The 13,615-nt window shown below is 29.1% G+C and overlaps 1 protein-coding gene across 1 annotated transcript; it reads right to left on the minus strand.

Annotated features, from left to right (window-relative positions):
• Nucleotides 1–52: 52 nt before the first annotated feature.
• On the minus strand, nt 53–9,624 carry LOC124929007 (bifunctional aspartate aminotransferase and glutamate/aspartate-prephenate aminotransferase-like). The gene is made up of 10 exons (XM_047469261.1): nt 9,497–9,624; nt 8,924–9,107; nt 8,685–8,868; nt 8,517–8,620; nt 7,071–7,319; nt 6,881–6,994; nt 6,708–6,791; nt 6,455–6,625; nt 344–457; nt 53–214 (listed from the first exon to the last, which is right to left on the minus strand). Exons 1-10 carry the CDS (start codon nt 9,622–9,624, stop codon nt 68–70), a joined length of 1,479 nt encoding a protein of 492 aa, XP_047325217.1. The 3' UTR covers nt 53–67.
• Between the last annotated feature and the right edge of the window lie 3,991 nt (nt 9,625–13,615).

Raw genomic sequence — 13,615 nt, forward strand, 5'->3', positions numbered from 1 at the left:
TCATAGTTATTGGGTGCATGATTATCATCCCAACACAACTGTAATACACATAATTCAGAAATAAAATTTAGACATTGGTAAGGGCAGTCTTTGAAAAAGATAGCAATACCTTCTTAATCCTCTCTACAGCAGCCTCTAACATCGAAAGAGAAGCAGCATACGATATCCTGATGCATGTGTCATCCCCAAACGCGTCACCTGGTACTAAAGCTACCTGCTAAAACAGGGGATCCAAATGTAATTTGACCTTATAATAATTTGTATGTTTTATCAATTTTCTTTTGTTGTATTTATTCTATTCTATGTTGAAACAAATAAACAAACAAAAACAACTGCAGTTTACCTGAGCTTGATCCAACAAATATTGGCATAAAGACTCAGAATCTTTAATTAAACCAAATCCTTCAACCTCTGTTCCATAGTATGAACTGAAATCAAGGAACAGATAGAATGCGCCCTATACGAATGTATATGTCAACAACAACATTAAGGATTTGTTAGAAATAATGTCTTGAAATAACAGAAAAATATATATACATACGATGTTACAAATAAATAAAATAAAATAAGATATACGAAGAACAATATCACCGTATTTGATGGTTGATTCGAGGCATGTGTTAGACACATTTCCCTTAAAACAGTTCCACCGTCTCCCCATGTGCTAGAGCTTATCACAGATGACTGTCTCCCAAGGTACAACGAATCTAGTAGTGATTCAGCACCGGAATCACTACACAACGAGCTTGATAAAATACCTGAACTATCACCGGGTTTCAACGGAAAATATTGAGCGAAGAACTCGAAGAACACTCACAAAACAAGAAGAAGACTTTTGGAATTCTAGAGTGAGAAAGAAAGAAAATGATGAAGTGATGTGTATTTTTTGTCCATTGGATGGTGTGGGATAGAATGACTATTTAGATTGTTGAAATAATAAACAGTTAATTAAATCATCAATTGATCCAACGGTTGGCATTATTTGCCTTTTCATTTGCTTTAATATTTCTTCTTAATGAAGGGTAATTGTTTGCCAAAATTAATGAAGACATTTATTTTGCAATACTCACGTTACATGGTTTTTTTAATATGTTAATAATAATATTAAATTATCATAACAATTAATAATAATAACAAACTCATGTAAGTCACGCTATAAATTAACAACATTTTGTTAATTGGTCATCAAGGCATTTTAATTAATTAATTTAAATTAATTAATTCAAACATTTGGATCAAATTTCACCATTTAATTCACGTTTGAATTTCATGTGAATTTGATTTAATTTTATTACCCACATTCTAATTTCCATTCATTAATGGAATTTATAGAATTAGTTTAAAAATTCCAACAATCCCCCACATTAATGGAAATTAAAAGATTAACCCGGTGAAGGTTCAACAGTTGAATTCTACATAGGATAAGTATGTGTAACCCTTTGAACCTTCCCTTGTGAAAGCATATAACTTTACTAGCTGATTAGTAGACTCGATGTCCTTGAACTATTCTGCCTTTTGTGTAAACGATTACACACTTTCACATAGAATTCTCCCTGATACATGTCAAGCTCTCATGGATGTGTCCATTTTGGCCATGGAACACGCGCCTGGTTCTGTGAGAGGGTCTAGAATTGAGCCGTGCAATTCTTTCGAAGCGGCCCCACTTCTCCCTCACATAGGTGATCTCTTTGCTCACAAAGAATCATTAAAAGCGATATGCTTATCCTCGTCAAAATATATATTGTTTCGTTATAGGATTAATCCTCAACAATAACTTTCCAAGTCAGTACAATTAGGTTGTCCCATTGAACCTAGTTCTTGGGATCTCCAGTCTGCATAGGTTGGGTTTTCCTTCATACCAACTTATAGTAGGCTAATGTCTCAAAAGACTTCAAACTATCTCTCTATTCAATAATCTGATTAGTGGATCCACAATGTTATCTTTGACTTACATAGTCAAATTTGATAACTCCATTAGAGAGTATAGTATAATGACATTATGTCTAAGACGTGTATGTCTAGACTTGTCACTGACTCTAAGCTTGTCCAATTTATAATTACTATCACAATAATTAGAAATTTATGTTGGTACAATCTTAGTTAACCTTGGAACATCTTCTAATAAGAAGCATAGTCATCCGTACATGCTTATCATTTAATTTTTTTATGGAAATATTGTTTACTTGGCTAACTAGTAGACAAAATGTCTTTGAACTATTCTGCCTTCGTGTAAACGATTATATATTTTACATAAAAATATTTTATTTTTCGACATAAGTCAAAAATATAGATTATAACGTTTAATCTATCCATCATAAGTTTCTTAGAAGATTTCCATACGTAGATTGCACTTTTAAGTGTAAACATATTCACTTTAAGACGTAAAGTCTTTCATTTAATAATATCAATATATCATTTGATAATAACATGATATTTCGTTTAGTGCAATTAATATCCTTTATGGATTTAATCATTTTTATCGTAATTTTCAACGATAAAAATATTGTACAAAAGACACGTAATGAAATAATTTTCATTGTCTTCATGATATATATAATTGTCACATACACTTTTTAATAAAAGTATGATCAAATTTTTATATCATTATTATAAAATTTGTTATAAGTCATATCAAGACTTTATAAACTTTTTTTTTCATTTATTTCATAAAATCCTTTTGAAGAAGACATTGTTTCTTCATAGTTTTATGAAAATAATGTCAAAATATGACACGTTTCTTGATTTCAAAATCCTCAAATCTAAAATATCGATTTGAACACCAACTCAGCAAATATAAACAAGACATTTTCTTGTTATTTTCTTTCTTTTTGTAAAGTTGCGCAACTTTATCTTTTATAGAGAACAGATTTCTCTAACAATAAATTATCTTTTTATTTATTATAATATACACAATTATTTTTGTGTTATAATCAATAAAATATTTGCCCCCACATTCGTGTTGGTACCCTTTTTTAAATCACACACTTATATGATTTAAATCAATGATTTTATAATCAAGAAATTGTCACACAATTCTTTTACAAATTTCTTTTGTCATACTTATCATACAATGAATAAGATAACTATATCATAAATATTTAATTGAATAAAATATAATTTCTATAAAAGAGATTAGAATGTTTATTCATATATAAATCATTCTTCACATAATCTCTACATCAAAAATTAAAATATTTAATCAATTAAAATATTTATTTCAACACTTAATTTCTATAAAAGAAATTAGAATATTTAATCAAATAAATATTCACCATATCACATGATTTCTACAAAAGAAATCATAATGTTTCAAGCATCTTTGACCGAAGTCGCTTAAACATTTATTTCCGGTTGCACGTTTGCATCCCGTAATATCGGCACGTTTGCCACATTATTCTCAAATCAAAGAAGACTTTGCTTGTAATTATTTGATTTCAAAATTATCAAATTAAATAAGTCTTAATGATGCAATTGGACAATGTATATCAAGTATCTTATATTAAACCAAAATTAATATATCTATATATATATATATGATATTATATATTATTGCTTCTTTTATTTTAGTCACCACAATGACAAAACAACTATAATATATATATTCAATAACATAGAAACGTAATCAGATAAATAATATGTCATATATATTATTAAACAAATATATATACAACTTCATTTATCATTAAAAATATCGTTTAAAAAATATATGATAATTAATTAGAATGTTGATCATTTATTTTTAATCGAATATAAAACTAACTAATTATAAAAATAAATATTCATGTCATCAATTATTCGTTTCTTAATTAATTAGATGACCTTTAACATTCTATAACAATTCTTTGTCAATCAAAGAACACATATTTGTGACAAATTTCAAAATTATCTATTAAAATAAAAATAGATAGAAAATAAATCTTAATTTATATATATATATATAAATTTTTTTTTTGGATAATCATACTTATTATGAATAACATGAATCATCATATTATTAGCTAATATGCATGATTTATATTAATAATCAATTAGCACATAATCAAATATATTTCATATATTAATCGAAGCACTTACATTGCCATGTTTTGAACAATATCGGCGTGAAGCGACTATGCATGCTCAAAATAAATCTGAGTAGATTGTTCTCACCGAGACAATTTTTGCGAAGACAATTTCGAATAACATAGTCATGTCTCTTTAAATGCATGATTAGAATAAGTTCTAAAAACAAATAACTTATTTAATCTCATTATACATATGACCTTCATTTTCTGTCATTATGAATCACATAATTTCTATAGTGTTCCATTTTATTTCATTTAATAATTTTTACACAAGAGATTATAATGATTTTCACATCAATGACTCAAGTCTGATTTCTATAAAGAAATCATTAACTACCTCATTCATCTCCAACATTAATGGATAGAGTCATTTTAACGAGTCTGATTTCTACCAAGAAATCATTGACTACACATTCAACTCATAATTTCTACACAAGAAATTGAAATGGTTTTAATATCAATGACTAGAGTCATTTTAACAAATCTGATTTCTATAAGGAAATCATTGACTGCCCCCATTCAACTCATAATTTCTACAAAAGAAATTGGAATGGTTTAAACATAAATGACTAGTGTCATTTTATAACACATCAGATTTCTATGGAAAAAAAAATCATTGGCTCCATTCATCTAATAATTTCTATACAAGAAATTTGAATGGTTCCACCATAAATGACTAGTGTCACGCACCATTGCGTCTGAACTTTGAACCACTGCACCAATGCGCCATTTCATTGTTGTACCGCTTTTATGACCTTTTGTCTTCTTTCTAGAGACAACTTTTACTTCATATTTGACTAGACTCTGTCAACCAATGAATATATACACATTTAAAACGATAACTTATTACCATAATAAAATGTAATATATAAAACAATGTATAAATAAAGATATGTATAAATAAAGATATTATCTCTCTTTATTTATTAAATCATCCTACCATATTCTTATTAATTATATTGTTTAATTAAAAAGAAGGTATATATTATAATTAATTATTTTAAAATTGAAACCATATGTTTCAATTATAATTAATTTTAACACCATAAATTTTATAAAAATTGAAAGCTAACATATTAGTTACTTTCTTATTTTCATTCATTATTATTAATAACCAAACAAATCTTTAAATAAGACTAGAACAAATTAAATTATTGTGTTCTAATTTATTTTCTATATAACATTTGTATAATGAATATACAAATTAATGTTTCTTGAGAAAATTTATATGTCAAACATATATCAGCTTATAAAATTAAGCTTTTAATAATACAAGAAAAATATTAATAATTAAAATTATACGTGTATAATAAAGACTTATCTTTATTAGTCGATTCTTCTTCTTATTAAGATGAATAATTTCAACTTGTCGAAATGAGTCATCATCTCTTTTGCAACATCGTGACTCATATTTCTGAAACATCAAAGACAAAGATTTTCAACGGCAAAAGCTACTAAATAACTTAGCATATGAAACTGTTTTAAGATTGTTAGAAATAATGTCTTGAAATAACAGAAAAATATATATACATACGATGTTACAAATAAATAAAATAAAATAAGATATACGAAGAACAATATCACCGTATTTGATGGTTGATTCGAGGCATGTGTTAGACACATTTCTCTTAAAACAGTTCCACCGTCTCCCCATGTGCTAGAGCTTATCACAGATGACTGTCTCCCAGGGTACAACGAATCTAGTAGTGATTCAGCACCGGAATCACTACACAACGAGCTTGATAAAGTACCTGAACTATCACCGGGTTTCAACGGAAAATATTGATCGAAGAACTCGAAGAACACTCACAAAACAAGAAGAAGACTTTTGGAATTCTAGAGTGAGAAAGAAAGAAAATGATGAAGTGATGTGTATTTTTTGTCCATTGGATGGTGTGGGATAGAATGACTATTTAGATTGTTGAAATAATAAACAGTTAATTAAATCATCAATTGATCCAACGGTTGGCATTGTTTGCCTTTTCATTTGCTTTAATATTTCTTCTTAATGAAGGGTAATTGTTTGCCAAAATTAATGAAGACATTTATTTTGCAATACTCACGTTACATGGTTTTTTTAATATGTTAATAATAATATTAAATTATCATAACAATTAATAATAATAACAAACTCATGTAAGTCACTCTATAAATTAACAACATTTTGTTAATTGGTCATCAAGGCATTTTAATTAATTAATTTAAATTAATTAATTCAAACATTTGGATCAAATTTCACCATTTAATTCACGTTTGAATTTTATGTGAATTTGATTTAATTTTATTACCCACATTCTAATTTCCATTCATTAATGGAATTTATAGAATTAGTTTAAAAATTCCAACAGGATTATCATATTTAAATGGATCTCATTTCAATATGTTTTTACCTGCAGTTCTGAGATTTTAACTCTATCCAATTCCCCAAAGCTTTTAATCAAATAGTCTCGCCTCTCCCTAAATGCTTTAACCATTATGGCACCAGCTTCTCCACCTGCATAGCCAAGTCCTAAAGCCGCCACACCTGCCTTTTGAGATATACTGCTTGCACCTGAGGTGAGCTGTATGATATATAATGAAGAAAATTAATCACATTATTATCAACAAGTTTGATAGAAAATAAAATTATACTTAATGTTTTACCTGACTTTGAAGTTTATTGCATGCCGAAGCAAAATGCTTTGGAGCAGCAATATATCCGAGTCTCCACCCTGTCATTGCAAAAGCCTGCAAATGAATGTTCCACAAATTATGAGATTCAACCTTTTTATTTTTATTTTCTATACTTATGACAATTGAAAAAAGATTTTAAGTACCTTAGAGAAACCATTGACAGTTAGAGTTCTTTCCCACATGCCTGGCAATGATGCAATGCTAGTATGAGTTGCTGGTGAATAAATTATGTGTTCATATATCTCATCCGAAAGAACCTGAATGAAAACCAAACCAAAGATTAATTCATTAGTGAAGATGAAATTAGAAAAGAGAGAATGATTTGCAACCCACCAGAAGTCTTGGGTGTTTCTTCACGATGACAGCAATCTCCTCAAGCAATTTTCTCGGGTAGACAGAGCCAGTTGGATTCGATGGAGAACAAAGGATCAGAAGTCGTGACTTTTCATTAAGTTTGGATTTAAGAAGTTCAGGATCTAATAGAAAATTGTCTGACATATTAGTGGGAAGAATTACAGGGTTTGCATTGGCTAGTCTTGCCATTTCAGGATAACTAACATAATATGGAGCTGGAATTATAACCTACAAGTATTGTAGCCAAAATGTCAGTTAGCTGTAAATGGAACAAGTGTTCTTAAGACAATATAATCATCTGAATAAGTGTCAAAACAGTGGTATAATTCCTATATAGAATCATTACCTCAATTGACTCTAAAAATTGAATGATTATTGAATGTCTGAACCTTTTTTTATTAGACCAGGTTTTCATTTTCCAAAAAAAGTCAAGCACAATTACCCCACTACTTCTGTATAGGTTTTTCAGTGTAAATCGAATATAAAACTCTTATTATTTGAGCTACCATATATGGCTATCTACAAAGTGTGATCATTATGTTGGTCTTGGATGATACACCCTGACAAATATTTGGATTAAATCTAGCATGGTAAACTAAAAGAAGAGTTTGGGTTATTTGGGGGAATTCAGAATCTTGTTTGGATAAAAAAAAAAGATTATGAAAATAATCTTAAACTCCATATCAATAAGGTTATTTTTGTTAGAATTATCCTAATTAGATGCTAATTTAATATGTGAGAAATTAAAATCTTAATGCGGCGGAAGCGTACCTTAATTAATCGCATGAATAGTGAATGACTCTTAATTAATCGCATGAATAGTGAATCTTCTTTTTCCTTAAACTTTGCATGGATTGAATGATTCTTTCCTTAAACTTTCCTTATATGGAATGGTTCTTCCATTTGATGAGTAAGTCAATGAATTTCTCTCTCTGTTGATGGGGACGCAAAGGAGAATTGACGTTACTTCAAATGGGGACCATTACCGTTACATATAACCAACAATAAGTTAGTTATTATGGTTTGACAATTTCTAATTTAGCCCCTTCATAAAATTAGAAATGTCACTTAGGTATCCTCACTTTATATTCATGACAAATACACCCATAAGCCATAAACTTAATTTCACATTAGATCACATTATTTTGGCTCATATTAAATATGACACATGCACAATTATTTATTATACAAGTGACCCTAAAATTCCAACAATTTTACCATTACATATTTTCCCTATTTTTATTAATTGGGGTTATCATCACTAAAACAGACCAGAATTAGAAAATTCAATGAGAAACAAAGAAATAATGAAAACAAATGTAATCTAATTCATTCTCAGTGAAGATCGAGCTCTTAAAGGATTCAGGGTTTATGGTTTTTTTACCAATTCATAATTGGTTGGTTCAAGTTGAACATCTAATTTACCTCATCTCCTGGAGAGCAAACTGCAAGTACAGCTTGTAAGCTGCTCTGTTTAGCTCCATTGCTCACCACAATTTCATCTGGTGTACAAGAGATCCCATTCTCCTCTACACAATATATAAATCATTAATTTCCATTTATAATTGTACAACCAATATGTCTTTAGAAAACCTTTCAATTTGTGACAAATTGCCAACCGAAGCTCAAGAGTCCCAGCATTTGGAGTATATCTTGTGTGTCCTTCACGAATGGCATTAATCCCAGCATATATATATTCAACACAATCATACAAACAAAAGTAATTACAAGTTGATAAATGTGTGTGTTCATAAGATAAAGAATTAGATAAGTACCTCTGCAATGGCAGATGGGGTGTCAAAATCAGGTTCACCAGCTGCCAAACGAATGACAGGAATGCCAGCTTGAACAAGAGCAGTCGACTTATCACTTATGGCCATAGTCTTTGAGGGCTTTACAGCATTTACACTAGGACTCAAGGAGATGTCAAGTTCTATTAGTTCATCAAATTGACTTGTTGGTTTCATGACTGCTTTTGCTTTGCAGGCCTCAACTTGTTTTGAGCTTTTCATAATTCTACAATGTAACAACAACAGTTATTTAACATTGCTGAGTTGCAAGATAGAGTATGGTCCATGATCTGTAAAAAAACTTTAGAATTTCTGAAATGAAAACAATTTATGTGTAAGCTTTCCAGATAAGATTAGTAACAATCAAAGCATTAAATCAAATCAGAATCAATCAAACAACACCAATCTAATCTTGTATTCATCATATCAAATCAATAAATTAAATCTGTAAAATAATATACAAGGCTAATAGAAGCTCAAGTGACAGATTTGTATGAAAATATGAATACGAGAACAACTTTCATAAATGCAAAATGTATCAAATTTATTAGAAAACTCATTCTAAAATGAATGAGAGAGATATACTGATAGAAGTGCATGCTTACTAGTTACTACCTAAGGGAGAAACGGGGAATCTGAGAGGAGAATGAGACTGGGATTGATGGTCTGGAGATTTCAGATTCAATGTAAGCATTTTTTATTGTAATGGCAGATGAGCTTTGAAGAAGATACGAATTCACCATTGATTCTCTTGAACTTGGAGTTCATATGATCAAATAAATTAAATGGTTCAACTAATTCAAATAGAGAGGAACTCACTACTTGCCTACTTGGGTGTATTTTATTTGTTTTGTTTAAAAAAAAGTGATTTTAGTTCAAACAAAAGGGTTGTTGGTTGTTGGGTTTGAGGTGGGTTGGGTTATTGGTTGAAATTTTGAGTTTTGCTTCTTAACTTGTATAAACAAAATCTTATAAGTTTTGTTTTCTTAATTAATTACTCGGATTTAATTAACTCATTGAATAACTTAAAGTTTTAAGAGGTTAGTACAATATTAAAAATTTGAGTGTTGATTTTAACTAAAAAAAACCTTAGTAAATTTTACAATCATAATTTTTTTTATGCGATTTTCGATTTGAACTGTCCTCTTGTATGATTTTTCTCCAATTTGACCGATGAGAGCAGATGATTGTATTTGTGTCATCTATTCCGACTCTTTTCGATATTTTTTTTTGTTATGTTTCGAATACAATTAAATATATATCATCTTATATATATATATATAATTATTCTTCAAATTTATAAGAGTTTTAAGTTTATTTCTCTATAATAATAATAAATATTTTTAATATATTATATAAATGTATTTTTATATATATAATTTTATTATAATTTTTTTAAATGATATAAACGGTATCCCAATCAGTTTCTCAAAACCAAATAAAACGTATGATAATAACAAAATCTACAAAAGTAAAACGGTGGGATGATAAATGTATATATCGATTCATCACATTTTCATTTTTATCGGTTGAGAAAAGATAGTTTATAAAAATGGATTTAATTATTTTTGCTATCAATTTAAGAAAATAAGAAATGAAATTTGTCTTGGGTTAAAAAATAAAAGTTCACAGATAGCCTACCATTAATGCATAGAGAAATATTGAATATTTTCTTTTGATAAAGTTCAAAAGCAAATGCAAAATCAAAATTTTCTCCTTAAACAAAATATCAAATTGTTCATTGAATTTAGATTAGTGGAGAAGTTTTTTTAAATAAGAAATAGTCAATTTTGTAGTTTTGATTATTTTCTTCTCTAGTTATTAAAAAGGGAAATTTTAGGAAATGACCCTCAAGATTGGGTTATTTGACTTAGTGGTCACTTGATAAATTTATTTGTTCTTTGGTTATTTTTATATTTTTGGACGAAATTACCCTCTTCGCGTAACGCGAAGATTTCGCGAAGTGGATTAGGGTTTTATATAAATACTTAAATTTTTAATTTCATTCATTTCTTTTCTATCTCTTCTCTCTCTGTTCTGTTCGACGGCGGCGGCTAAGGCTACAGCGACGGCTGCTACGGCTAGGGCGACATCGGAAAACATCAAAGATAAGAAAACCCTAACACCCTAACCCTAAATCGATGTTCATCATACTGTTATTATTTCTATTATCTTCATTTTAAATGATTTATGTTGTTTTTAATAAACCCTAACCCTAAATCAATTTAATATGTTCTTATTGTTTATATTGATTCATATTTTTGTTCATCTTATTGTTCATATTTGTCGATAATGATATTTACATATCATATGTGTTCCGTTTCAAGGAAGATTCACTTCGCGTTTCGCGAAGGCACATCGCGTTACGCGAAGTGGCACGGTCGGCACGCGAAGCGGCACGATCGTCACGCGAAGGCACGTCGTGTTACACGAAGCGGCATAAAGTTGTACTTAGATTTGTGTAAAACATCAAATTCGATTCCTATTGTTTTTCAGATGAATGAAGAATGATTTTCTTTGTTTTGTTTGATTAAAGAATCTGTCATATGCTCATATTCAGACATATTTGTCTGTCTTGCGTTATCAGTTAAGTTTCTAACTATGGTTGAAACTTTTGTTAATGTTTACTTAGTATTTAAGGGCTTTAATTTGAATAGGTTTAGGGTTATGCTGAATATTATGAACAAACATTGTATTCTCAACTCTATCAATCTTTTATCTACTATGTTTAGCCTCAGTCTATAGGTGTAAATCTCAATTGATTTGAGATTAATTTCAAATAAACTTATTTAAGAATCTATAACTTATAGTAATTAAGGTTATTTGAAAACAACAAGGCCTTATAAATTGCTCAAAAAATAATTGTCACGAAAAACTAAATTTAAGATAATCCAACAATTGGATAATCATCCACTATAAAACTAGAAAAAGATACAATATGTTTATTATTAATCACCTTAAATAGTTGTCTTTCTAGGCAATCTTACAACATCAAAAGATGCAAAGAACATTAAACAACTATAATAGTCAACAAAATTCGAGTTAGAAGGTAAAACAAAACGCTCAAAGGATGGCCCTTCGCTACAAGGGACAACCATTCGCGTGACCACCGTGCCGCTTCGCGTAACGCGATGTGTCTTCGCGTGCCGACTGTGCCGCTTCGCGTGCCGACCGTGCCATTTTGCGTGCCAACTGTGCCGCTTCGCGTAACGCGATGTGCCTTCGCGTAACGCGAAGTACTTAGCGAAATGCGAAGTGAATCTTCCCTGAAACGGATCCCATATGATCTGTAAATATCATTATCGACAAATATGAACAATAAGATGAACAAAAATATGAACCAATATGAACAAATTAAATTGATTTAGGGTTATGGTGTTAGGGTTTTCTTATCTTTGATGTTTTCCGACGTCGCCGTAGTCTTCGCTGCTGCCGTCGAACAAGAGCAGAGAGAGAAGAGAGAGAAAAGAAATGAAAAAAAATGAGTATTTATATAAAACCCTAATTCATTTCGCGAAAGCGAAGTTTCTTCAGGATAATTTCGTTTAAAAAAATAAAAATGACCACGAGAGTAAATAAATTTATCAAGTGACCACCAAGTCAAATAACCCTATCTTCAGGGTCATTTCGTCAAATTTCCTATTAAAAAAGTATCAAATTTTGTCTTATAGTTTATATAGTTTATAGTTTCAGTGAGATCACAATTTGATTTGGAAAATGAGGTAGTTGTTGGATCTAAAGTTTATTATAAATGAAGTCTTGCATAAAAGAATAAATAATATTAAGGTTGATGTAACATTATTTTAAAATTCATGTTAGGTTTTTTTATCTTATACTTAAACTATATATTTTTTTTATTAAATTAACCATTTAAAAAATATTATTTTAAAACATTATTATTTGATAATAAAGTATATATGTTTTTTAATCTTATAAACTTTAGATGATAATTGGAATAGTTTATATAATAAAAAAATAATAATCAAGATGTTAAGTTATACCAATAATCTCTTATCCAACTTTGAGTTTTAGTTTGATCGACTCTCCTCTATCTCTTCTGCCGTAGGATGAAATTTTGAAACCGTCAAGGTAACTGAACTAAATTGTCCCGTTTGGACCATTTTTTTCCGGTTTGATATATAGCTGATTAGGGATGGACGATGATTGTATTTGTGTCCCCGCTCCGCCCCGATCTCACACTGATTCTGTCCCGAACATTATAAACACAATTAAATATATAAAATCACGAATATATTTATTATTCATTATATTTTATAAGAGTTTTAAATTTATTTTTTTATAATAATATAAATTTTCAATATATTACAATATATATTATATTAAAAAATTCGTTTATATAATTTTTATTTTTCTAGATAATATGGTATAAACGTCATATAAATTCTACCCAATCCAACAACCAGACGTGAATGGAAGTAAAAAACCCTCCAAAATAAAAACGAAATAAAAAAATAAATGCATTCATCATTTTCAACCGCCCCCATTACCCTAGTCACACACCTACTTTATTTATTTATATATTTATTTGTTCACATACTTTTCTTTTAATAATAAAGAAATGGTTAGTTAAAAATCAAGTTTGTTTGAAATAATTTTAAAATAATGGGCATGTTTGAAAATTCTTGTAACTTCAAAATCACATATTCTTTCAGAAGAAAAAAAAGTAAAAACAAATTATAGTTTAGTTTGGAAAGTAAACTAAAAAAAATACAT

Source organism: Impatiens glandulifera, chromosome 3, assembly GCF_907164915.1.
Source record: "Impatiens glandulifera chromosome 3, dImpGla2.1, whole genome shotgun sequence".
Lineage (NCBI taxonomy): Eukaryota > Viridiplantae > Streptophyta > Magnoliopsida > Ericales > Balsaminaceae > Impatiens > Impatiens glandulifera.

What these genes read in the sequence shown, in the direction of transcription:
- LOC124929007 (XM_047469261.1), bottom strand. Translation starts at nt 9,624, where the DNA reads ATGGTGAATTCGTATCTTCTTCAAAGCTCATCTGCCATTACAATAAAA. An exon ending in ATTCCCCGTTTCTCCCTTAG is followed by an intron (nt 9,108 to 9,496) that starts GTAGTAACTAGT and finishes GTTACATTGTAG; the next exon opens with AATTATGAAAAGCTCAAAAC. An exon ending in TTTGCTCTCCAGGAGATGAG is followed by an intron (nt 7,320 to 8,516) that starts GTAAATTAGATG and finishes CAATACTTGTAG; the next exon opens with GTTATAATTCCAGCTCCATA.